The 26,385-nt window shown below is 45.4% G+C and overlaps 2 protein-coding genes across 5 annotated transcripts; both read right to left on the minus strand.

The window, feature by feature from the left end:
- Positions 1-192: 192 nt before the first annotated feature.
- LOC109190871 (peroxisome biogenesis factor 10) lies at positions 193-24,880 on the minus strand. Of its 4 annotated transcripts, XR_002055807.1 has the most exons (13): positions 24,614-24,879; positions 24,506-24,537; positions 24,288-24,377; positions 23,415-23,509; positions 23,085-23,298; positions 22,755-22,824; positions 22,585-22,663; positions 22,077-22,213; positions 21,415-21,509; positions 21,095-21,183; positions 20,801-20,993; positions 2,061-2,067; positions 193-205 (listed from the first exon to the last, which is right to left on the minus strand). XR_002055807.1 is itself a non-coding variant. In XM_019341485.1 (12 exons), the coding sequence occupies exons 1-11, from the start codon at positions 24,813-24,815 to the stop codon at positions 20,891-20,893; spliced, it is 1,206 nt and encodes a 401-aa protein (XP_019197030.1). In that variant the 5' UTR covers positions 24,816-24,879; the 3' UTR covers positions 20,695-20,735; positions 20,875-20,890. The 4 variants fall into 4 exon arrangements, 3 of the variants coding, with proteins under 3 accessions (XP_019197030.1, XP_019197034.1, XP_019197023.1); XM_019341485.1 differs by lacking the exons at positions 193-205; positions 2,061-2,067 and adding an exon at positions 20,695-20,735 and having other exon boundaries at positions 20,875-20,993; XM_019341489.1 differs by lacking the exons at positions 193-205; positions 2,061-2,067 and having other exon boundaries at positions 20,722-20,993; positions 22,755-22,777; positions 22,815-22,824; positions 23,069-23,298; positions 24,614-24,880.
- LOC109191268 lies at positions 10,329-14,704 on the minus strand. The gene is made up of 2 exons (XM_019341860.1): positions 14,150-14,704; positions 10,329-13,772 (listed from the first exon to the last, which is right to left on the minus strand). The coding sequence occupies exons 1-2, from the start codon at positions 14,702-14,704 to the stop codon at positions 10,329-10,331; spliced, it is 3,999 nt and encodes a 1,332-aa protein (XP_019197405.1).
- Positions 24,881-26,385: the final 1,505 nt, after the last annotated feature.

Below are 26,385 nucleotides of genomic sequence, written 5' to 3' on the forward strand. Positions count from 1 at the left end.
TAACTCAGCAGCTCAGGCTGGACAGACAAGAATTCAGTAAGATATCAAATCCTCGATTTTTTGCCTTTGTCAGCCAGCCCACAATCTTTCTCATCAGATTGCCCTTCAGGATCACAACTAAGGTCAACGCCGAGCTTCCTCTTCATAGGATTCCCAAGCAGCAATGGTTGTGGACTTAAAAGAGTAGCAGGTTCGTGATGCTTTTCTGCAGCAACTGCAGTGGTTTGCGAGGCAGCCGCTACAGCAGGGCAGATGCATGCAACTGCATAAGACACGCTGGATGTTTGGTCAGTGGTACCTAAATTCCTCCTTAAACCCAAGACAAATTCAAGAGAATCCAATTTTTGATGCAAGGTAGCAATTTCGCTTGCATTAGTGGGTGATGGGTGTCGAATCCAACAAATAATAAATTACTTACTCTTAGGAATTGAAATAGTGATGAGTAAGGTCGTACCCTCAGAAATTGGTTAGACTTATTTTTAATCAAAGATTTAATAAAGAATGAGATGAGAATTGGAAATTAAATAGCAACAATAAAAAGGCAAACAATACGAAATATTTAATAATCAATATCAGCTAGTATCCAACTCAAGGAATAATATCAATTTAATTCAAACAAGACAGATCATTGATTCTCAAGACTAAATTACTTTACTCTTTACCAAATTGGTTATGGTTATTAACATGCTCTAATAACCTATCTTTCCTTACTTTGTCGATAATCAAAACAAGCTCTTTGATTACTTCCCTAGCTAATAAACAATCCTAAACAGGCTCTTAGGATTTAATTTACTAACATCATTAAAAGAATTAGAAAGAATACCAATTCTAGCCAACAAACCCAAAAACATGGTTCATTTAAACTAGACTATACATCTTCATAACACGAAATTGAAAATCTATATACAATCAAATTGTGCTATTTGCTACCAATTTTAGAACACTTAAACAATTACGGATTCAAGGTTCTAATTAGCAACTTAATGACTTGACAATTGAACAATGGGCCCGTTGCAACAATTAATCAAGCAATAACTAAAATTCAGGAGATATATAAATAATAAAGTACAAAGAATAAAATTAAGCTAAATAAATCTCACTGGTCTTGTAGAATCAAACTTAAATAATCCTTGAATTGGAAAATTCGAACTCAGCAGTACATTGCAAAAGCGTTTACAGTAAAATAAAATTATTCTGAAAAACTGACTATCTTATACTGCTCATCCCTATTTATACTAGTTCAGGCTCCCTAATCAGCTCAAAATAGCCCTAATTTTCCTAACAACCACAAATTAAAATCAATTTCTTCAACCACATAAATCTTAGAAAATAAATAATATTTAATTTCCTAACCATAGAAAATTAGCAAAGTAGGCTATTGTTGCTCCAACCTCTAATTCAATTAACTAGTTCGTGGATGTAGCTCAATGAAGCCGTCTGCAGCTCGTGGTTTGCCAAAGAAGTCGCCGTTCGAGTTCCATTCGTAGAAGCCGTTCGAGGTTGCCGATGTCGTCGCCTGCAATTCACGGATGACTTTGAAGAAGTCTCGCAACTCTCTAAAGCCTACTGCCTAGCTACGTACAGAGGGTCAGAGCCCATAACATCAAAAGTAAAAGAAAGGAAACTTTAAATGAAACTTAAGCTTTATTAAATAATTAAAACATTTCATGTGGGCTCACTCAACAAAACAATAACTAAGTCCACCTCTTAATGACTTATACAATCTTAATAACCCAAAGAATGTTTAATCATAACCATTAAGCTTAATTATTAAATAATTAACATATAAGTCCAACATATAAAATAAAGTTCAAAAATAAATATAATGTTAAATAAATAAAATGAATTTATTATAAAAACTAATTTAATTAAATATAAAAATAGTACTTATCAGTGGGCATCATAGCAGACACCAATAGCAGTAGCCGGTGCATGTCATGATTTAACATGGTTGCATTAACAGTTGAAGGCCCATCAGAAATTGCAACATTCAGCCTGTACCTGTCCATTCAGATATAAAAAATAACAATGTCACTTAGTCAGAAATCAGAAACTGCAACATTCAGCCTTTGCCTGTACATTCAGATATAACAAAGAACAATGTCAGTTGGTCAGATCTTCAAACCCAGCAGACAGACTTGAACAACAATAACCATGCACAGGTGATTTAATACCTCTTCACAGTAAGACCATCTGTCTGTCCGCATTGTAAACACCTGAGATGTAATCCCTCAGCCGCATTAATTTTCTTGTTGCAGTAGTTACAACCAACATAATATTCAACGGGATGATCAGTCAGCAGTGTCAGCTTCCCTCTAACCCAGGCAACAAGTTTCTAAAAAAAATAAAAAAAAATGCAAACCAACAACGCACTTAGGAAAACAATGACATTTGTTTATGACAAATATAAAACACGTAACCAATACAAACAAAGACAAGATCGGTTGAAAAGGTACACAAAATAACCTGATTTAAGTGCACGTCAATAGCTAACAGAGGGGACTTGGGCTGAGCAACAGGGTCCGCTAACAGGACCAACGAATCCAGATAAGTTTTCCCAACAATCGCGTCATTGATCAGCTGGGCATTTTTCTCCTTCCTATAGTCATTCAATAACCGGCATTGCAACAAACACATAATCGTTCTTGAGAAGAACAAATAAACTGCAAATAATACCAACCAGTTGGATCCATCTCAATCGAGGAATCATATCGCGTCGCCAGTGATAGTCCTGTTTGAATAAAGACCAAGAGTCACAAATCGAATGTCTACACAACTAAATATGCACGTCTGTAAAGGCGTAGCCATAGTGCAGAATACCCTGAAAAGCATTGACTGTTAAGCCCTTTGCAAAGATAACAGGGAATCTGCGCTGCCGAAGTTCGGCTTCAATCTCAACTCCCTGAGTGGCCGCAAAGTCTTGCCACAAAGTTAAAACAACAGGTTTCAATCTGCAAGCAAACCATACCAAAAAAGATGAGACAAACAACACAATAGGTACGAATAAAATAGCAGTATATATTAACCAAAGAAACCAAAGCACAAGGTGAAATACTCAGTGTTCATCACAACAAAGTCATTGATTCTCTCCTGGCCATTTTTTGTGAGTATGAACTGCCTGGGTAACTTGTAAGCAACAATCGCAAGAATGTCTTCAGTTACACAGAGCGCACAACGAAATTAAAATAACTGTGTTAGAAAGCAAGCATGAATAACAAACTATAAACTAAGCAAGGCTAATAAAGCAAAGAAAGAACGGACACCGGTTGCACCATACTTATCATTTCAGGAGACAATAGGCAGTCAAAAAACCGCGAAAACGGGGTTAACTTTGGCACAACAACCTGGTCCATTTCAAGTTCTTCAGCACGATCAACATCTTGTATCATTGTACGTCTTGTTATGCTCCAAAGGTAGTTATATTTAGGGTCAAGCATATTCAAGAGGTCTCTCGATGGCCTCACAGACGCGTTTGAAATAACGTGGTGCCAAACAGTTTAAGCCTTTCATCAAGCACATCAATCTCGTTGTCATACGACATTGCCTGCACTTTATTCCCCTACAAAAAGAAATACAAGATAATTATCAAATATTTTCACTGAGCATGCAAGAGCCAAACAGAACTGTTGAACGGGACTTGGCATCAATAGGAGACAAACAATATGTGCTTGATAATATAATTGTGGCTTACTACAGTGTCCCAAAGAATAATGGGCATGTACTTTTTTCCAGGCGTTGACTTCGATTCTCGAGTATTATTTTTCTTCATGACTAAGACTTTACATCTCCAATTCATAAGTTGAGGAGTAACGTCTGGTATCAACACCAAACTGTCCATGGCCTAAAAAATCATAAACAGAATTATAAAGGAACAAAAAAAAAGAGTAGCTAAGTTGCTGAGGTCGCAGGCAAACTTACTTGTAATAAATGGCACGCACATGTCTATTGATGTCATGTAAGCGACGTATATTTCAAAGGGAGTTATTTTTATTATTTTTTGTTCATGGGTTAACAATAGGAGGAGTTGCGGTTATTCTCTCAGCAGGGGTCAACATTTCGAACCAAATTCAACTTCAGCAATGTACAATATTCCGTAGGAAACAACTGTTCAGGTCAAATACAGTGACAAATGCGTGCAGCGGAACCATACTTCGAACGAAGACATTAGCTCGACCAATCGAATTGACGCGCTATTAGAGTCACGCCGTTTTCACCAATCGATTTGCAGTCCATGACGAAACTGAGTCCACCGCGACGTGACCAAGAGATATGTACACAGACGTAAAAAAACGGACCTCAGTAGAAAGAGCTGGCTTCGTCAAGAGAAACTGACAAAAAGAAAAGCACTAACAGCAAAAAATAAACGCGATCGTAACGCCATCACGGTACCAAAAGTGGCGAGCAACGGAAAACGGACGCGGACAACCAGCAAAGAGTCGAAAAAAAATTGTCCCAGTAAAGAAAAATTTCGGCAAGGTAAACAAGCAACCGAAGGCGGAATAAAAAAGAGCAACGGCAAAAGCGGCGCACACGGGTCCGGATAACAGGAGGTTGTTCCGTACAAATGTCCGTAACATACGGCAAGCTAAAGAACAGGTCGCCGTTTCAGGGAAAAAAAAAACAACAAACGTTGTAAACCGTAAATATACAATGTCGAACGTATAAGTAACCGCCGGCAGCAATAACCACGTAATCAAATAGCGGCCAAAATATTTACACAACCAATCACGAAAGAGGCCAAATCAATTATTTATTCGAAAAAAACACAAACATAACAACGGGTACGTTTTGGTAAACAATTTAATTTGAACATAACGAATAACGGAAAATAAAGGCGCCAACGCACGCAAAGCAAACACTCCGACGGCACACACGAGCAAACCAACGGACAACAACAACTGTATGCTGCGCCGAAGAACCACCGGGCCAAAACGGCACAGCAAAAGGCACCCGCAAGTACCGAAACGTAGCAGTGCGAACAATCTGTAAAAAGTGCGATGACATAAGCAAGAAAGTGCCAGCCAAAACAGCCATGTATTAGTAAGATAGCACCGTTTATAACCATACCAATGCAGAAGTACACAAGCCAAATGCAAAATACTGGTGTACGCAAACGATTCATGTTTGTCTCACAACGGCAGCGCAACGACCATACAACGGGGTCAGAACGTGCACATAGCGTCGAAAAACGAACAATAACAGCTCACTAAACACGTAAGTAAGACGAAAAGTAAATGGAGTAACAGTAATCGTCACGAACGAAGAACACAGCTTGCGAATAGAACGACGGTATCCATGAGACGACAAGGACGGTTGAAGTACCAGGCACAATACATGGGAAAAAAAATGCATGCCATGAACGGCATAGACGAGCGTGCAGAAGCCATGTGAAGGAAAATTGAAAAGCGCGGACCGTATAACAAGCGAGCAGACGCCGACTGACAGAAGAAGAGACGCTCAGTTTGGAAAGATTAACGTAAACGTACACTGTACGTAAAAAAAAAAAAAAAAAAAAAAAAAAAAAAAAAAAAAAAGAGAAGCGAATATCTTTGAGCAAAAAAGAAAAAAGAAATACAGCAGAGTTTACGAGAACGACCAAAGTAAGGGCATATGCAGAACACATGTGATGGATTTAATTAACCCGGGGTAGACCTGAATTATAAACCCGATAAGTAATGGATAGGAAAAATGTGTGTCACGGGGACAACTCTGTATTGATAATATTCGTAAAGGGGTTACAAGACAAATGTGGTGATAATAATAGAAGTAGATGTCCTTAGGCAAGACACTAACTAATCCTTTTATACTAGCCAAGACTCCCAACCGCCCCCATATTCTCGCGGGGCAGTTGGATCACGCGTTGACCGGGTCCATGCGAGTGCCCGGGGCCATCTTGTGCCTCCAGGCCCACGTAGGCCTCTCTCGAGGTCGTAGGCCTTCGCGCCGGCCTTCCCGGGTCGGTTCGCCCCGAGCCCATACTCAATATATCCATCATCAGTTCCCCACTCTCCGAGTTGCGAGTCATCGTCAACGAAGGAGAGTAGCCTGAGTCGAAGGTTGAGCCCAAGCCCGCAAAGTATTGTCCATGCCGCGCCCCCGGGCACCCGCGTTGCGCTCGGGACTTCCTCCTCCCCGGGACACCCATGAGTCTTGGATTCCCCCCTTCCACCAATGCCTAGGGAAACCCACATGCCACACCCATCAACTCCCCTCAACTTTCCCACTTCCCAAAGTTTGACATTTTCTCTTCTTATCTTCTTATCCCATTTTCAAAATTCAAACTTTCCAACTACCCAAAATCTACTCCCATCCTCTCTCCACTTTCCTTACTTAAACCTTCTTCCCCTCCATCTCTCACACTCCTCACTCGCCACTCCCACACACCCTCTCCCCCGTCGGCCCTTCTCACACCGCCCCCTCGCCACGCCACCGTCCCCGTGCCACGCCAACCTCCTCATCGCGGCCCTCCGACTTCCCCAATCTTCCCAACTTTTCCAAACACCCACTCCACTCTTTCCCCCTCTCACCCCTACTTAGAATCTCTCCCTCTCTCACCGCCCACTCCACTCTCTCTCTACCCGCAGGCCTCACCCCCTTACCGTGCTACACCGGCGACCGCCCCAAGGCTCTCCGGCCTCCCCACTCTCCCCCCTTTAGCTCCGACTTCCTCCCCGTATGTCCGCCGAGTTCGACGCCGCCGAGTTTGACGCCATCGATTTTAGCGATCTCTTCGTGTCTTTAGGCGATACCAATCCCTCCATGGACCCTGAGGAGGACATTTTCGGCCCCCCATACGGCAACCGAGGCCCGCACTGGCCTACCCAACGATACCCCGGTCGAGGCTCGCCCCCTTCAAGCCGTGCCCGGGGCCACCGCCACCTCCACTCGTAAGTTAACTCGTTCCGAACTTGACCCCACTATTCCCCGTTCCGTGCGTCCTTATATTACCAAGGAAGACTTGGACCTCGTGCTGTTGTACGTGGGACCCGGCGTGGAAGTCCTCGCCCCCCTCCCGCACGAGAATGTCACCGAGCCCCCGGAGGGCCGATTCTTTGGCGTCCACGTTCTTTCTCTAGCCTCGGGCCTACGGTTCCCTCTCCACCCCTTCGTGGTCGAGTTGTTGAACCTCCATGGGGTCCCTCCGGGACAACTAGTCCCCCACTCTCACTCCATACCAATAGCATTCCTTCTCCGTTGTGAGGACGTCGGGGTCGCGCCCTCCCTCGATCTTTTCCACTCTATTTTTAAAGCCGGAAATTCCTCGGGGGTTAAAAGCAAAGGTTTCATGGCTTTTGCAGCCCGTGCCGGTATGAAAATTTTCAAAGACCCCAAAACTGTTGAATGGAAATCCAAGTTCGTTTATCTCTCCGTAGGCCCTGAGCTCCCCTTCCATGCCCCCGTGTGGAACACCCATTTCCTTAAATATTCCACCCCTCCGGGCACCCCTTCCTTAGCTGCTAGCGCCAAAAAATTCTTAGGAGACAAGGAGGAGCTTAGGATGGAGGCCTTGATGACCCCGGAGAGGTTGGCCGCCTTGGGCTTCATAGGTGGGGCTCCGCCGTCCCAGGCGTTATCGGCCTCCCGGGGCCAACCTGGGCACGAGGCCGCCCCTTCGGGGCATACCTCAGCCTCCTCGGACGAGCTTGAGGCCGAGGGTCACTATGGGGTCCCCTCGGGCGATGCCTTGGCCGAGGGGCCGGAGGACCATGAGTTCGTCTTCTCCGCCACCGAGTCCGAGATTGAGGTTGCCCCATCCGAGGTCGAGGTTGTCCTGCCCGAGGTCGAGGTTGGCGTCGAGCTCCGCCCCGCCATGCCAGGAGGTCGCTCTCGTCCCCTCTTTCTCGTCCTTATATATATTCAGCTGTATGTCTCTTGCTTTTCTTTTTATCACAAACTGCCATATCTGATAAACACTTTCTACTTGCAGGTGGGTCCTCCACGATGGTTTCTCGCGGGGAACTGATACGCCGTGCTGCCGCCACCCGGGGTCCTGCATCCAAGAGACAGAGAGTCGTCCCCGAGGGGACCAGCCGTGCCCCTCGGGTGCCGCCTGCCGACACACGAGCTAGGACTCGAGTTTCCGTTCCTCCTGGCGTCGTGGTTACTTCCGCGCCTCCCGCTTCTGCCCCTCCCAGCGGGCTGGCTTCTATCTCTCTTGGCAAGGCGGCCCGCCTTCGGGACACAGTCTTAGGCATGCTTGGGCCTGGAGCGACGGAGTCTTTTCGGGCAGATGGGTTGCCCCCCATACTTCATGATAGTCTCTCGGTACTCCCCGTTTCTTGACTTTTATGCATTTACTTTGAATGTTTGCACATCTCTTACCCCCTCCCTTTTCAGGTGTTTCTCCGCAGCTCCGTAGCGCTTGAGGAGGTCGAGTTCGCGAAGGCGTAGGCGCAGGAGGCCAATCAACAGGCCGATGACTTGAGGAAGGCTCTAGAGGCCAAGCAGGCAGAGTGCCGCAAGATAGCCCAGGACTTCGAGGCTGCCAAGAAGAGACACTCGGAGGAGATCATCCGCGTCGTTCGCAGCTACAAGAGATCTGATGGTTTTCGTTGTGATGTGAAGGCCTATGCCGACGAGCATTCGGAGGCCCTGGTGACCGCTTGGTTGGCTACGGCCCCGGGCCAGGAGAGACTAGCAGAGGAGGGTGCGTTCTCCTACAACTTGGGATGCTACTCGACGCAGCGTGATATCTATGCCCTTCTCCGTCAGCGAGATGAGAGCTTTACCCCCGAGACTTGGGGGCTACCCGCTGAGTTGGCAGACCCCGAGGCCGAGGAGCTGGGCCCGGACCCTCCGGAGGAGACGCGGGCAGAGATCGACGTCAACCTGGACCCCTCTCATACACAGACATCCTCCTTGGTGGCTGGTTCTTCCTGCGACGGGGTCGCCTCTGAAGCTTTGGAAGCGGAACATCCAGCCGCCGGTCGCCAGGAGGGCGCCCCTTAGGGAGTCGTAGATGATGGCCCTTAACTCTTTATTTTGCTATGTATTTTGGATTTCTAGACTTTATGTACGGAACTGTTGGTTTATAACTTGCCTTGCTTCGGATACCTTTCCGCGTTCGATCATATTTCTTATTATTAGTATTTATTTTTTTTACACTCTCAGGCCGGAGGTTAGCGAGGCCAGGCCTTGTGCCTCCTCAGGGCAGCCGTCGGCCCCAAGTCACCGGACTTGGGTCGCTAGGCTCTTCCGTCGGAGTTGGTACGCGAGGTCGGGCCTCGTGCCTCCTTAGGGCAGCCGTCGGCCCCAAGTCACCGGACTTGGGTCACTAGGCTCTTCCGTCGGAGTTGGTACGCGAGGTCGGGCCTCGTGCCTCCTTAGGGTAGCCGTCGGCCCCAAGTCATCGGACTTGGGCCGCTAAGCTCTTCCGTCGGAGTTGGTACGCGAGGCCGGGCCTCGTGCCTCCTTAGGGTAGCCGTCGGCCCCAAGTCACCGGACTTGGGCCGCTAGGCTCTTCCGTCGGAGTTGGTACGCGAGGTCGGGCCTAGTGCCTCCTTAGGGCAGCCGTCGGCCCCAAGTCATCGGACTTGGGCCTCTAAGCTCTTCCGTCGGAGTTGGTACGCGAGGCCGGGCCTCGTGCCTCCTTAGGGCAGCCGCCAGCCCCAAGTCGCCGGACTTGGGCCGCTAAGCTCTTCCGTCGGAGTTGGTGCGCGAGGTTGGGCCTCGTGCCTCCTTAGGGTTAGTCAGAGGTGTCATACGAGTGTAGCCACCCCCCGATGAGTGGGATGAGTCCTTGGCGAAGTACTATTACGTTTTATTGAAATCAGAAAGGGGTGGATCACCTTACAGGAAAAGAAATAAAACGGAAATCATCACTGAAAGTATTTGAGCAGGTGCTCAGAGTTCCACACCCTATCTATCGTCTTGCCTTTCGGGGTTTTGAGTTTGTAGCTGCCGGGACGGACCACGGCTGTGACTATGTACGGGCCTTCACACCTCTTAGCAAATTTGCCTCCCTCGAGGGGCTGACTTTCTTCGCGCCTCCTCAGAACGTAGTCGCCGACCTGGAAGTAACGGGGTCGGACTCGCTTGTCATGGTAGGCTTTGGCCTGGCGCTGGTAATTTTCTGCCCGGGTGGTCGCGGTCTCCCTCTTCTCGTCGATAAGGTGGAGCTCGATCTTGTGGTTGTCCTCGTTCATGTCGGGGTCGTACACTTGGGCCCGATAGGGGGGGATGGCGACCTCCGCGGGGGCCCGGGCTTCAAAGCCATAAGATAATGAGAATGGGGTCTCCCCGGTGGCCCTCCTCAGGATGGTGCGGTAGGTCCAGAGGACGACATCCAACTCCTCCACCCATGCGCCTTTGGCAGATTCTAGATTCTTCTAGAGTCCATCCACGATAGTGCGGTTGACATTTTCGACTTGGCCGTTAGCCTGGGGATAGGAGACGGCTACACGGGTATGCGTTATGCGCCATTGGGCACAAAACTCACTGAACTCCTTGCTCTCGAACTGGCGCCTGTTGTCCGTGATGATCTGCATTGGGACCCCGAAGCGGAACAGGATGTTCTTGTAGATGAACTGTTTGCACCGGGCACTTGTGATGCTGGCTAGGGGTTCGGCTTCTACCCACTTAGTGAAGTAGTCCACTGCTACTACTATCAGGTACTTCCTCTTGCCCGATCCCATTGGGAGGGCCCCGACCAGGTCGACCCCCCACCGGGAGAACGGGATGACTGAACTGATCGGGGTGTAGTTAGTGGCTGGGCGACCTGGGCCCACCTGGAATTGCTGACAGGTTGGGTAGCTCCTCGCATAGTCTGCGCACTCCTTGGCCATCCGAGGCCAAAAGTAGCCCTGTAAGATGGCCTTCCGGGCCATGGTATAGGCCCCCTGGTGGGCGGAGCAGGTCCCCTCGTGGATTTCCTCCATGACCGCCCTTACTTCCTCGGGGTACAGGCAGCGCAACAAGGTGCCGTTGTAGGATCGTTTGTAGAGTGTGTCCCCGATGAGTAGGTAGGTTGGGGCCCTCCGCTGAACGAGCTTGGCGTCTGCTTCGTCGGGTGGCAGGGCGCCCAACTCCTTGTACACTTTGAGGTGGTCCAGCCAGCAGGCGGAACGAACTTGCACGGGAAGGACCGGGTAGGCCTCGAGGCTGGACCTCGCGAGGTCTTCCACCCGGGCGATCTTGGAGACATGTTCGGGGGTGCCTTGTCCGAGTTTGGAGAGCATGTCCGCGTCTATGTTCTGTTCCCTTGGCACCTGCAGGACTTCGTGGTGGGCTAGCTGTCCCAAGAGTTGTAGCACTACGTCACGGTACCTCCTCATCCTGTCCTCGTTGGCCTCGAACTCCCCCGTAACTTGCCCCACCACGAGCCTGGAATCACATCTTATATTCAGCTTCTCGGCCCTCATGCTCAGCGCGAGCCGGAGACCCCCGAGGAGGGCCTCGTACTCGGCCTCGTTGTTTGACAATTTGAAATGGAAACAGAGCGCGTAGTAGGCCCTGAAACCCTCGGGGGTTACGAGGACGACCCCGCCTCCGCACCCCTTGGCACTCGAGGATCCGTCTGTTGATAGGGTCCACCACTCTTCCTCCTCGCTTCGGGCCTGTTCGGTGGCCTCCCGGGCGGTGCATTCGACTATGAAATCGGCAAGTGCTTGTCCTTTTATAGCAGGTCTTGGCTTGAACTGGATGTTGTACTGGCTTAAGCGCATGGACCACCTTACCAACCTGCTGGCCGACCCCGAGGCCCTTAACACCGACTCCAGGGGCTGGTTTGTTAAGACCTGAATGGGGTGCGCCTGAAAATAGTGATTGAGTTTCTTTGCGGTTACGTCTACTGCGAATATGGCTTTCTCGGTGGGAAAGTACCTGAGCTTGGCTCCCCGGAGGGCACGACTCGTAGAGTAGATGGGGCGTTGCACACCCGCGTCGTCCCGGACCAGCACGGAGCTGATCGCGGCTTGTGATATACCCAAGTACAGGTACAAGGTCTCCCCTCTCACGGGCTTGGCGAGCGGGAGTAACGACATCATGTAGGCCTTGAGGTCGTCGAAGGCCTTCTGGCACTCGAGGGACCACTCGAACCCCGAACTCTTCTTGAGGACCGCGAAGAAGGGCAAGGACTTCTCGGCCGACCTCAAGAGGAACCGGCCGAGGGCCGCTAGCTTGCCGTTCAGGCGTTGGACCTCCCGGAGGGACCGCGGAGGCTCCATGTCCAGGATAGCCCTCACCTTGTCAGGGTTGGGCTCAATGCCCCTCTTGGAGACCATGTAGCCCAGAAACTTGCCCCCGTGCACCCCGAAAGTGCATTTCTTGGGGTTCAACCTTAAATCATAACGCTGCATAATGGAAAATACCTCGTCTAAGTCGCTGACATGGGTATCGGCCTCTGCGCTTTTGACTATCATGTCGTCCACGTAGGCCTCCATGTTGTGGCCGAGGACCTGCTTGAAGACCTTGGCGACCATCCTGGTGTAGGTGGCCCCGGAGTTTTTGAGCCCAAAGGCCATGACTCTATAGCAGAAGACCCCTTCTGGGGTTGTGAAAGCCGTCTTCTCCTCGTCGTCCTCATGCATGAAGATCTGGTGGTACCCCCGGAAGGCGTCCAGGAAGCTCATGAGGGCGCAGCCTGCCGTTTCGTCCACCAGCTGATCGATATTTGGTAACGGGAAGGGGTCCATGGGGCAGGCTTTGTTGAGGTCGGTGTAGTCCACGCATATCCTCCAGGTGGGGGGTTTGGGGCCGAGGACTACGTTGGCCAGCCATTTGGGGTATAGGACCTCCCGGACGTGCCCTATCTCGAGGAGGGTATTGACTTCCGTCCTCACGAACTCCCGCCTCTCTGCGGAGAGGTACCTCTTGCGCTGCTGCACCGGCTTGGCTGTGGGGTCGACGGCGAGCTTATGGGTGATGACATCCCTACTGAGGCCCGGCATGTCCTCGGGTCCCCACGCGAACACCCCTTTGTAAGCCCTGATTACGCCAATGATGCGGGCCCGGAGCTCAAGGGCGAGCCCGGTTCCCACCTCCACCACGCGATCGGGGCGGCTAAGGTCGAGGACGACCTCCTCAGTCTCCACTACGGGCTCAGCTCGAGGGCGGCCCTCCTCCTCTTTCAGCGCCTTCTCTGCTATGGTGTGCACCTGGAGGTCCCGCTTGCCTATCTGTCGGCATGCTCGAAGGTAGCAACTCCGGCTGATCCTTTGGTCTCCCCGGGCGACCCCGACCCCGGTTGGCGTGGGGAACTTGAGGCGTAGGTGTTCCATAGAAATTATACACCTAAGGTCCTCCAGGGCGGGTCGACCTAGGATTACATTGTGAGCGCAGCTGATTCTGACCACCACGAATTCTACCTCCAACCTCTTGGTGTGTGGCGGGGCGCCTATCTCGACCTCGAGGTTGATTGACCCTTCTGTCTCTATGGAATCCCCTGTGAACCCGGACAAAGGGGTTCTCACTTGTCCCAGCTGTTTCCTCGATAGCCCCAACTGGGTGAATGTGTCATGGTACATCACGTTCACCGAGCTGCCTGTGTCCACCAATACTCTGTGCACGACCACCTCGTTGATCTCCCTCCTGGGCCTCTTCTCGTGCGGTGGTCGCACGACCTCGCCCACGTAGAGGCTCCGTGCCCATTTCTTCCTCTCTGCGGGCGTTTCTCCCCCCTCGGCTCCCCCGAAGATCACATGGATGGCCTGTTTCTTCTGGGGGTGGGGGTTGTCTAGTTCTCTTTCCTCCTCATCAGTGAGCTGGCCGAGCTCCCTTTTGCGTGGCGCGGAGGCGGAGGGCTCGGAGCTGCCTCCCTTCCTCCACACGCGGCCCTGATGCTAACCTTGGCCCTGCCCAGGCCACTGCACGAACTGACCCAAGTAGCCTCTCTGGATGAGCTCCTCAATCTGGCGTTTGAGGAGGATGCATTCGTCCGTGTCATGCCCTGATTGTCGGTGGAATTTGCAGTATTTGTTGTGGTCGACCTTCGGGGATATCTTCATGCACTCCCCCGGGTACTCTACGATCCCCTGGCCTTCCGCATGCTCCAGGATTGTGCTGACGAGCTGCGTCAGCGGGGTGAGAAATCGTGTTGGGGTCAACCTGGGCCCCTCAACGTACTCGCGGCGGGGAGGCCTGGGTGCCCGGCGGTCTTCTTGGGGGCCTCGCGCCGGGGCGGCCGCGTTGCTTGGTGCTCCTCCCAGGGTACCTTGCCTTTACGGTCTTTCCCCTCCTCCTCCTCCTTCTTCCTCTTCTCGGCTACCTCCGCGTCAGCAAACCTAGAGGCACAGTCCATCAACTCGGTGTAGGTCTTGGGGGGGTACCGGATGAGGTCCTGGTGGAAGGCGCCAGATCTAAGGTTGCTTCTGAAGATGGGTATGGCCGCTTTGTCGTCAAAATTGGAGACCCCTATCGACTCCTTCTTCCACTTGCTGAGGAAGTCGGCCAGGGACTCCGAACTCCTTTGTTTCAAAAAACATAAGTCAGCGAACTGCTTCTTTTTCCGCATATGGCCAGCGAAGTAAGACAGGAAACGTCTCGTGAGGGTGGCGAAGGTCGAGATGGATCCTTCCGGCAGGGACCCGCACCAGTCCTGTGCGTGGCCGTCTAGGGTCGAGAGGAAGCCTCGGCACATGATAGCGTCGCTAGCCCTAGTCATTAGCATGGTAGCTCGGTACCTGTTCAGGTGTTCACGCGGGTCAGTCGTCCCGGAGTACGCTTGAATAGTGGGGAAACGGAAGTTCGCGGGGAGGGGCTCCTCCATGATGTCCCGCGTGAAGGGGGGCGGTCAAGACGTCCAGAGGCTCCGGGGACCCGTTCCTGTCATTGATTTGCTTTTGCATTTCGTCCATCCGCCTGCGGAGTTGTTCGACCTCCCCGCGATGGGAGCTCGGAGCTCGACCATTCGACTCTACCGATCGCTCGACCCGGGAGTGTTGCTCTTGCCGCGCCGGGGCACGGGGCCCCTAGCTTGCCGATCGTCTCGCCTGTGACTCCTGCTGCGGCGGGGCTCGGGGCCTCCTGTTGGGCGAGTTTCGCGAACATGACCCTGCGGCGGGCAGCCCGTCGGCGGCGGGCCTTGGGCCCAACCTGTCCCGGGCAGACACGCGAACGCCCAACCTCTCCAGGGCGGGCCTGGCTGGGGCCGACCTCCCTCGGACTCTCCCACCATCTTGATGTTGATCCAGGCGGATGTTGCCGCCCCCCCGCCTGTCCGAGGGCCGGGGCGAGTTAACCTCCCCCTCCGTCTGGGCAGCATGGGCGCGGGGTGGCCGGCTCGGGCCGCTACGCCCCCTCGTGGGGGCCGGAGGCGGAGTCGGGGCACTTCGGGCGGCCTCCGAGCCGACCGGAATACCTTCCTGGAGCCCCCGTGCGAGGCGGTTCAATGTCACTGAAGCTTGTTAGAGGGCGGCCGCACCTTTCCCGGAAGAGGGCAGCATCCGGGGGAGGGTGGGCGGCCACCGCACCGTTGCAGTGGTTGTTGAGGCGATCTCTGAGGTCACCCGCCGACCTCAAAGAAGGGACTTGTGGCTGACTAGTGGTCCCGTTGGGGCCACCCCTAGGAGGGGTGGCACGGGTGTTACGGGAGCCGCGAGAGTTGGACCTCGACCATGCCATCGTGGGATATGGAGCACGCTCGAGCTTGTACGTCAACTCTCACCAAGCTCTAGCGTGCTCTCCTTAATCAAACTTTTTTTTTTTTACAAAAACAACACCTCAAGAATGATGAGATCCGTCTCCACCGATCACAGCGATCCCTCTTCAGTTACCTTACACCATCTCACCTCGCATGTTAGCCTTACACACCCCCAAAATGATCTCATCTCCCATGTTGGCTTTAGGCAATGATTCAGGTGCCGAAACTAATTCCCTCCAGTTCCCTAACATCATTAACTATATATCCCTCTCTGAAACCTCCCATCTTCTTCCCATACCCATATACACAACATACATGCATGCACATGCATATGTCTTAGATTAGATACATACATACAAATATATTTTGCATGCAGTAGTAGAAGGACGTACGAAGGGCGAAAACCCCAGAACTGCTGCACTATTTATTACCAGTGAAACACAATTCTTCGTTGCCGGGCTACGATGACTCCGCCGCGCTTTCTGTCCCTGAGAATCCAAAGCCCCAATCCAAAAGCCCACGAGTTATCTTTGCCATTCTACATATTTCAGGGAGCTTTTATTTGCAATCATTGTTTTGAAAAAAAAAAAAAAAAAAAAAAAAAAAAAAAGATTGCAATGGCAACGACCCTGTGCATCGATCCGTAGAGACCGCGACTCCACCACATCCAATGCAAGCCCCATGAGCGTTATAAGTGTGGAGTTGAAGATTGCGATTCCGAAGGTCCGTCGGCTTGGGCTCTTCCCTGTGCGGTCTCCATGCAAGATTGGCCTGAGCCGTTGGTTATGAGCGGCTTCCCGATGATCAACTTGCTGCTCTAGAAAATGGCGGCCGCGTTCCCGAACATGAAGTTGATGGTTCCGGTGATGGTGCGGTCGCGGTAGAACTGCCGGTGGACATGCACGTAGAGGGTGGTGACTGTCCACTTGACAGTTGTAGAAGATGATCTTGTACACCTCCAAAAAGGCCTCTGATCTTACTTCAGCTTTGATGAATGCTATTGGAGGTTGAGGGCAGTGACAATAATCATCAAATTCGACTGCAAATTTTAACCACCGCCGCCGGCAGAGCAGGAAAGATGCAGTAAATGGCTTCTAGAAATCCATGCGTGTGTTTGTGCATACGTGAAAGAGGGCAGTTACTGATAGTTTGTGGATCCCCTTTCTCTCTATCCCTCACCTCTGCCAAGCACGTGAAGAATGTCAATTGGCCAAAGATAAGCATTTGTTATTATTATTTTTATTATTATTATTATTATTATTATTAGTCGATTTGTGAATGTGACCAATTGCTAATTTATTCGAAAATTACTGTTGTCACTTATATAACTTAATATGGTAAGCTCTGTGCTACCAATTATATTGCGAGGCAAGCTCTGCACTGTCACCACCGAAATTTTACGGTAAGCTCAGCGCTACCTCTTAAATTTCACGGTAGCTTCGCGCTACCTCTTACAACAACAATTCCGAAGAATAAGTTTGGTGTTGGTCACATTAAATTAAAGGAAGATATATAGGGATTTCCGAACCTATCTTCACTTTTAATTTCATATTTAAATCGATAAGGGAATTCCCCGCTGATCATTTGTCATATATGTCAATTACAGGAAATGACCGTCATGAACTCCTTGGTGCTCCGTGTACCTAAGTGTGACTCTAATATGGTATTCAATGCTCTAAGAAGGGAAGTCAGAACTTTGGTGCTCCGTGCACAAACATACTTTAATCTGGTGCTCCGCGTACAAACATACATTGGTGCTCTGCGCACAAACAAGCAGTCCAGACTACACTGCTCATTAAGGATGCACTCCGAGTGTTATCATTTTCATTCGGTGAACATTTGTTTTCCTACTTTCTTATACCGAAAAATACTTGCGGTTAAGAAAGTGGGGGACTCATGATGGAATAATATAATATGCCTGCCTTATTATTATTATTATTATTATTATTATTATTATTATTATTATTATGTATAATAATAATGATATTAATTAGTTAAAGAGAAGAGGTCATCATGGCAAGAAAATAGGGAAGGCTACGGGAAGTTACAACTGATGACATTATATAAAGATTCCGGGATGCAGACAAAGGGGGGGGCCAGTCTCAAATATTAAACTTCTCTTCTACATATACTCTCCTTTCTTCTTCCATATATTTCAGGGCCATGGCCTACATACCTGTGTACATGTATTACACCTACAAACTAGTGGATTTCGGCTTGGCTTAGCCCAAAAAGGCTCGTGGTTTTCACCATATTGGTTTCCACGTTAAATATCTTTGTGTCCTGCATATTTGTTTCTTATTTATTGATTCCCTGCAATCCTTTTATCATTTATATTTTCTCCATGGAGATGTTTATTCATTAATTGGATTAATTAACACGGACCCCCGGGTTAATTAATTCCATCAACATGTCAACAGAGAGTAGCGATACGAAGTGAAAACCTTCCCCATTTAATACACATCATCACTGAAACACAGAAACACGAAGCCTGAATACAACAATAAATGAAGCCAAATACAATACATAGAAGAATAGAAGAAAAAAACAAGAAAACGAAGGGCGAAAGAGTACCAGACAGGATTAAAGCAGGAGCAGCTGGCCGCGTATCACAAAACACAATAAATGAACGAATTCATCGCGAAGGGCCAAATAAATATTCTCAACATCATAATCAATATACCATCAATAAATATAACACGAATAAATATCGTCAACATCATCATAAATATCATCACCAATAATCAATAAATTTAACGGATAAGGGACCAAAAGAAAGGGTAAAAAAGAAGGAGGGTAAACATACATTGCTCTGTTAATTGTAGACCGGTACAATGAGAGAAGCAGCCATGCACTGAAACCTTATCTCACAGTGCATATATATATATATATATATATATATATATATATATATATATATATATATATATATATATATATATATATTTACCATAAATAAAGAATAAAGAATTATAAAGAAAAAGTCGTCAACCACTCCCCACGATAAGCAAACGATGGACAAGCAGGCTGGATAAGCAAACGTAAAGAACTGAACGTTCACGTGGAGATACGACAACCAAATTCCCCGAATTCTCGGGATTTCGCGGGAAGTAAGTACGAGAGCCAGAAGATGAGTATGGCAGAAGCTGCCTAACGCCGATAGAAGAGCCCGAATTAGCCAAATCAAATGTTATAAGCAAAAAAAAAAAAAAAAAAAAAACAATAATTGTTTGCAAAAGGTACAGACGCATAGAAGGTCAGTATGGTGCAAACTGATAAACGGCGGTAAAAGGACGCAAAACATAAATAAATATTATTGTTCGCCTATTGTTCGCCGAAATGATCTCATTTATGGACCAGTGTCCCCCGGAAAACAAAACAAATGTGCCGGTCCTATTAACCGCTGATGCATCGGTAAGGGTAAAAGAGTCAAAGCAAATGAATCGATAAGGGCAAAACCGCGATAGATTTTCTCGGGTACCACATGGAAAGCACAGAGTACAAGGAAAACCGCTTGAAAATGTCATGGGCAAAATTCACTGAGCTTTTATGCGTATTTATAGATATATTGGAGTGTGTTTCTTTTTGTCAATTTTTTTATCAGTTTGCTGAGTTAGAGTGTACATATTTGATAAAGTCTACAATAGATTTGATGATATATCTATGATTGTGTGTATAAATACAATGTTTGGGTTTTTTTTTTTTTTTTTTTTGGTTGGGCAGTTTAAGTACATAACCTTCAGATCAGAAAGACTTGTGCAGAGAAGATACAAATATTCATCTTACCAGTTCGTCATGGAGAAGACAACGCAGAGAATATACAAACATTCATCTTAACAGTTCGTCATGGAGAAAACATTCCTTACTCTTGCTTATTGCCCCTCCTTGCATTTCAGGTCCGGACTCCAATTTCCAAGTGTGGAGAGGGCTAACCTGAGAGACAAGAAATTACTGTGAGGGCATTTTTTCAGTAGATTCCGCGGAGTAAATTTCAAAAGCCTTTCGTTTGTGGTGTACAATGCCTGATTACATCACTATTTATAATACATTTTCAAAATTGCATATCTTTAGATAATTAAATGCTCGTTATTAATTACATTGGAGATTGAAGAGACCATCAGTCATAATTAATTTGTGAGAATGTGGGTATTCATCAAGAAACGGAAAGATTTTTTTTTTATTTTTTTATTTTGAAATAAGATCTTAACAGATGTGCGGATTCCAATAATAGACACATGTTTTCACTTTTCATGAATGTGAAAACAATTAATAGACACATGGAAAGTCGCATGAATAGTGATCAAACGGCTTCATTGAGATAATTAAATACAGCCAAAATGATGCAATATCATTTAGGCGGGAATCTGATGTGGCAAAAAAAATTTTGCTATTATATAGAGTAAGATAAGATAAGATTATATAGAGTAAGATAAGATTGGCACGAGAGTTATATAGTGCAAAACAAATTAAACAGAAACTGCAAACTTTCTCGTATATAAAAAATTCATACAACCCATTTGGTTCGCCGAAAAATATTTGAATGGAAATGGAATTTAAATTTTAAAATGTAATTCAAATTTCATGAAAAACAAATTATCAGGAAAATAAATTCTATTATTTGGTTAGTGAAACAAAAATTACTGGGAATATGAATTCCATTGTTTGATTGGATTTGAAATGGTAAGAAATTATATAAAAATAAAGGCCAATATGCACTTAACAATAATGGTGATAATAAATTATATTATTATAATTACATTTTATTATAATAATGTAATAGATATTATTATAAATATTTGGCCTTGTATATGATTTTGGAACTCATAAAACATTATATATTTATATAATATGCATTACATTCATACAACTCATTAGAAGGTTATTGTCCAAATATAAATTCACCCAATTCAGAATTATATTGGCATATTTTTACTATTTTAATACTCTGCACTAGTTCTCTAATTTGAAATGTCAAAACTTTAGAAATTCTCAATCATCGTAAAATAATGAATGATAATATAACCAAAAAAATGAGATTAAATAATTAAAAGTATAAAATACTTTTAACATTAATATTTAATACATTGCGTCTCCTTGGTAAATAAGTTTTTTTTTAAAAAAAAAAGTCTCTTCTTTTTGTTGTACATTCTTCCCACCCCTAAACAACAAACAAACATGAAACATAAGAAAGAAGTTCCAACATCTAATTGTAAAGGAGGAAACCATATTGACCAAAATGGCTTGCTAGTTGCTACTGGTCAATTTGTTTAAAAGCATATTTGAACTTGAAAACTCACGGGTTATGGTAGTGAACTAGAAATCTGAATGATATAGGCACACTAAGCTAGAATGTGTTGCCGGAGAGCGACAAAGAGGGCATTCGGGCTTCTCGTTGCACCACTCCATTATGCAGTTCCTACAATTAGGGCATAGCAGATCAATAAAGGCAAAAACGAAAGCGAAAAGGAGCCTCGGGGATATTAATTTGAGGATAAGAAAAGAAAGACACATCAATACCAACAAAATACATGGCCACAAGGTGTGGCAGTGGGGTGCTGCCGACTGCTCAGGCAAAGACTGCATTTGCTTAGTCCACTTGCTTGAGACTGTTTTCAAGTAAGAAAAAAGGCAATTGCACTTTATTAGAATTTAGATTAGAAGGGTACAGTACAGTTTAGCTCACAACTAAAAAATTCCTGATTTCTTTATGACAGGCAAGCCAGCACAAATAAATAGGGGAAAATACTCACGTACAATGCAATTTAATTTCCATTTTTCTTTTCAATATGGTATAGATGGCTAGAAAAGGTGAAAATCGAAGGTAGAGCAGAAACTACCTCTGAAGTTGATGAGGGTTCAGAAACAAAACTACCCTTTTCAGAGACTGCAGTAATTAAATTGCCTTCTTCGTTCAAAACAGGCACACCACGCCCTGTAATACCGATATGCAAGGGTTAGCATGAGTTAAATTAGCAGACACGCATCCTAGATTTACATAAAAACCAACAGAAGCCTGTATGGATAAATGAAGGTAACTCTGAGATAATGGTAAAATAGTTATTTGGCTATTCAGATCAATTTCACTTGAAAGAACAATTAAGCAGCAAAACTTAACCAGTTCTCTGTTTCTTTAATCCCCCCTTTCAGGTGTGATTTTGAACCAATGAAAAGTAACATGCATAGAGAATGTGATTATAAAATCTCCCAGGAAGAAAACAAATCCACCTTTGTCAAAACCAATCATTAATATTAAAGAAACATAAAATTCAAAGTTCTGGTGTTAGCCTAGCGGTAGACAAGCCACTTTCCAGACATTTGGACCATTTGGTTTTAAGTCCAAATCCTATCTACTCATCCCCCTCAAGTGTACCCAACAAGAAAATTGTGAAAGTCAACCGAGAGGTATCCAGCTGTGATGCTAAGAAACATTTATCTAATGCAACAAGAAAAAGAATGTGGAAGGATGACGATGATGGCTATATAATAACAAATATATGACCTGATGAAGTTTGGTAGGTTCCAAAAGGTGTTTGTTGAGCAGAGGCTGCAATTGATGATAAACTACTACGCCGCCGCAGTCCTTCAGCAGCAAGGATGCATAGCTGAACGAGAAGGAAAAACCCTAGTATTTGATATCTGCACCACATAAATACATGATACATTAAGAATGAGAAAGCACAGGAACATTACAAAGTTGTCCAATTCAGATTTTATGATCATAATGAAAATTTATATTCACTGAGATGACTACACTGTGAGTCAGTGACAATAGGATACACAAATAGGAGCATGGTTTGTAAAGATGAAAGGGATTATATCAAAGGTAAACCTAGTTTGTATGCCTATCTCTACTTAATAATAAAAGGGATTATATCAAATGTAGTGATAAGCTGACAACATAATATAGTACAAATATTCACAATAATAGAAAAGTTGAGCAAAGAGCATGGCTCAGATACATAAAGACAGAAGTGCTTTCCCAAGGGTTTTCTGAAGCATTTATATACCTGGGCCTTTGGTTTGTTGGTTTCCCAATGAACACATAACGAATGCCTGACGCTCGTTTTGATAAGTGATAGTAAAGCCCTGTCACAATGACAATAAAAAAGACACTAGGAATTTATTTTTAAAAACTATTAAGTGTTCACTATATATGAGTTATGTTCCAAAAAACCACCTTCAAAATAGAAGAACATGAGGTTAGCGCGGATAACCAATTGCAGAATCTCACGAGCTAAAGGAAGCACCTAGATAAAAGAGCAGAGATGGATAGGTTAGTTGAGGAAAAATACTGCAGTGATTCCCATTGTTCTCCAATAGCAAAAGATTTCAAATGTAGTAATACAAAATAAGAAATTCAAGATAAGTTCTATATACAGGACTTTAAGATTAAGAAGATAGAAGACACATCAGAATTTAAAGTTTTTCCAAGAAAAAACACATTATCAAGTTTAATAAATCTATGCTATATTTATGTAACAAGCAATTTACATGGAAGGGAGCATACTGAGGGCCACCTCTGAACGGCATGTAGCCAACACTCCCTTATCTTTGTTTTAAATCTTGATAAAACTGATGGGTGTGCTCTTGATGTCGAAGAAGATGCAATCTCAGAAGCTGTGGATGCCTCAACTCGGCTGCTCGACTCAGAAGCAACACTGAATGGATAACTATCATCAAATGGGTCATCCAGGGTGATGCCTTGGGAAGCAATCCTAGAGCTACAAACAGACAAATAAGCAACTCTTATTTTGGTTAACCAAACAGCATTTTCCACTGATAGGATAAAAAGAAAGAATAACCCAATAACATCAACAAAAGTTGAAGAACATAGCACCTGACTCTTTCAGCAAGGTATGGAACTGCAGTCTGATAAAAGATAAAAAGAGCCCGTCTTGCCGGTGTTGGAGGAAGGCCATATGGTCCTGCAACCTGTAAACTCAATCATGATCGGACATTCATATTCAAAAAATAGTTATAAATTACACAATATAAAGGCTTATATGAGTGACATACAGATACTAAAATAGCTAAAACCCCTAGGATAAATGTTGTGGAGAACCTACTTTTTTTTTTTTAAACACTCATGATTCATTACAAGGTAGTATATGTTCTATACTTTCTCAATCTTTTTTCCAGCCCAAAGAATCAATGCCCCCACCACCCCGTGGTTCAATCCTGTGACCACCCATTTGGAATGATAACAAAGGTGCCAACACACTACATAGTAGTTGGCACAAAGAACCTGCTTTAATAACTCAGAACAAAGCATAAATATTTGTGCCCAAGGAACTATACCTTGCTTGGGTTTATAAATGTGTTTGGCAACAATTCAAAACGGAACCAGAAAAGAAATCGATAATCAAATTTGGTGTCTCCAGTTACTTGCCTCATAACTAGTACATACAAAATATGGATCTAGGTAAAGACAAAAGGCCTTGTTTGGTAAAATAGTTAGCCTATCAGTCAATTTTGGCTTGTTTGACCACTATTAGTTGTTTGACTTGTTAAACAAACAATATGAGTATTTGATTAATTAGTTTTTTGTAACATTTTATTGTTCTAAAACACTATAAATTCAAAAAGCTGTTTTTCTATCAGCTAATATTATCAACTAGTCAAACTCACTAACCCAATCAGCTAAAAACTATAAGCTATTTACCAAACACCCCTAAACTCAAATGCTTAAGGTCTAAAATGATCCACACACCTGAGTAGTGTCGCAGTATTCTTCTCCTAATGTTTGCTTTCCAGCACCTGTTGTGAGTAAAAAGTAAAGCATTTGGCCAAGAAGTTTTGTCTGCAGAGCATGAAAACCCCATAGAAGCCAAATGTCAGAAAAAGTGGAGTAAATAAACATAACTCTGGATAGCATTCTAAAGTGTAAAATTGACTAGCGAGTTAGTAGTAAATAAGTGAAGGCTTTACCTCATTCTGGTATGCTACAGCAACCCGTGTACCTGAGGAAGAGGAACAGGAAAGTAAAAGAAGGCCATAGCTTCGCAAAAAAGAATAAATTAATTGAGAAATACGAACCGAAGAGGTGGCGAAAAGCATCGCGGCAGGCCTCATATACGAAGAAAGTGTACTGCTCATCCTTCTCAGCTGCTCTCATAATCTCCGGTTGCTGAGCCAGCGGAAAGCTCCTAACTCCGCCACCACCGCCGCCACTAGATCCTACATCTTCACTGCTCGCCGTAGCATTTCCAGACTCCCTTGACGGTTCTCCCAATCCCATCTCTCAGCCTGTGTGAATTGTGATTCCCTCCTGAGCGTCCAGTGATTATCAATTTCTCCCCCCTAAAAAAAAAAAAAATGTTTGTTGCCTGGTTCACATCGCCACTTGACGACGTCGTTTTGAAGGAAGGTAAAGTAGGATGAAAAAGAATAACGCCGTTGCCGGGGATCGAACTCGGGTCACACGCGTGACAGGCAGGAATACACACAACTATACTACAAACAAGATCATGGGTTAAGATTTTATTTATATTGTAAGAAAAAATTGTTGATGTAAAATATTTTAAGACATGTTAATGCAGCTTTCGAGTAAATAAATAAGTTGTCATTGACATTTATGTATTTCATTACATGTTAAAATGATAATAAGTGGTGTTATAAGATATTCATTAAATAAAGATTTATTTATCTCAAAAATCTTATATTGCTTTCTATTTTACGAAGATTTGTATTTGTCCCTACTAAAATACTCATATTGAGAGTTAATATAAAACTAAGGCACTATGTTCATATAGAATTAAAGTCCAAATTAACTTCATCTTAGTTGAATATGGATGCGGCTTTTGATCCGACTCATAATGTTGTGGGGCTGGGGTGGATATTACAAGATGATGCAAGTCTATTTTTGGTGGCACGAAGCCTTTACGTACCCGGGCAGCACATGGTTGCGGAGGCTGAGATGCGCTGCATACGGGAGGCACTGACTTGGCTAAGCAGCACGGGGATGGGCGATGTAGACGTTGAAACCGATTCCCAATTTTGTTATCATGCTTTAAATTTTGCTTCGTTTTGTTATGTTTTTGGTTATCTAGTAGACGATGTAAAACAGGTAGCCTCTATGATTAATGGGGTTAGCTTTGGGTTTTCCAAGCGATCTGTGAATCGCGCGGCCCATGATTTAGCATGAAAAGCCGTTTCTATGTCAGGTCCGGGAGAGTGGTTCGACACGCCACCTAGTTTTCTTGTAGCGATTCTCGCTTCTGATTTAATGAATTAGTTTTCATTCTTCAAAAAAAAAAAAATAACTTCATCTTTTTTTTTTTTTTTGAAACAACTTCATCTTTTAGTTTTTAGTTTTTAGTTTTTACATGGTGTTAAAGTGAGTTTTTTTTTTCTCCTTGTAAATTGTTGTACCGTATTGATAATTCAAACAAACTCAAATTACGGTCATAAGAACACTTCTAGTAGTCTTTTCAACATTTACAGCTTTGGTCCACAAAGATATATGTCCAACATCCTCCAATGTATGTTTTCTCCGATGGAACAAATGAACAACGTTACAGTGACCATACCAAGCCTAGAAATTCAAGGCATTTCTCATGTCCCGCCTCTTAATTTGATTTTGTTTTGTTGTTTATTCCTTTTATTTTTTCAAATTTCATTTTGGATTTTTAGAATAAGGATGTCAATGTTTATCCGAACATGATGGGCTGGCCCGATAAAATTAAAATCAAAACTGATAAACTCGAAATATTTTAATTCAATAAAATGTTAAGCCCAATAAACCTGAAACTGATAAGTCCGGTGGGTCGAATAGGCTAGCCCAATAAGGTTATTCTTTATTATAGACG

Source organism: Ipomoea nil, unplaced genomic scaffold, assembly GCF_001879475.1.
Source record: "Ipomoea nil cultivar Tokyo-kokei standard unplaced genomic scaffold, Asagao_1.1 scaffold0205, whole genome shotgun sequence".
Lineage (NCBI taxonomy): Eukaryota > Viridiplantae > Streptophyta > Magnoliopsida > Solanales > Convolvulaceae > Ipomoea > Ipomoea nil.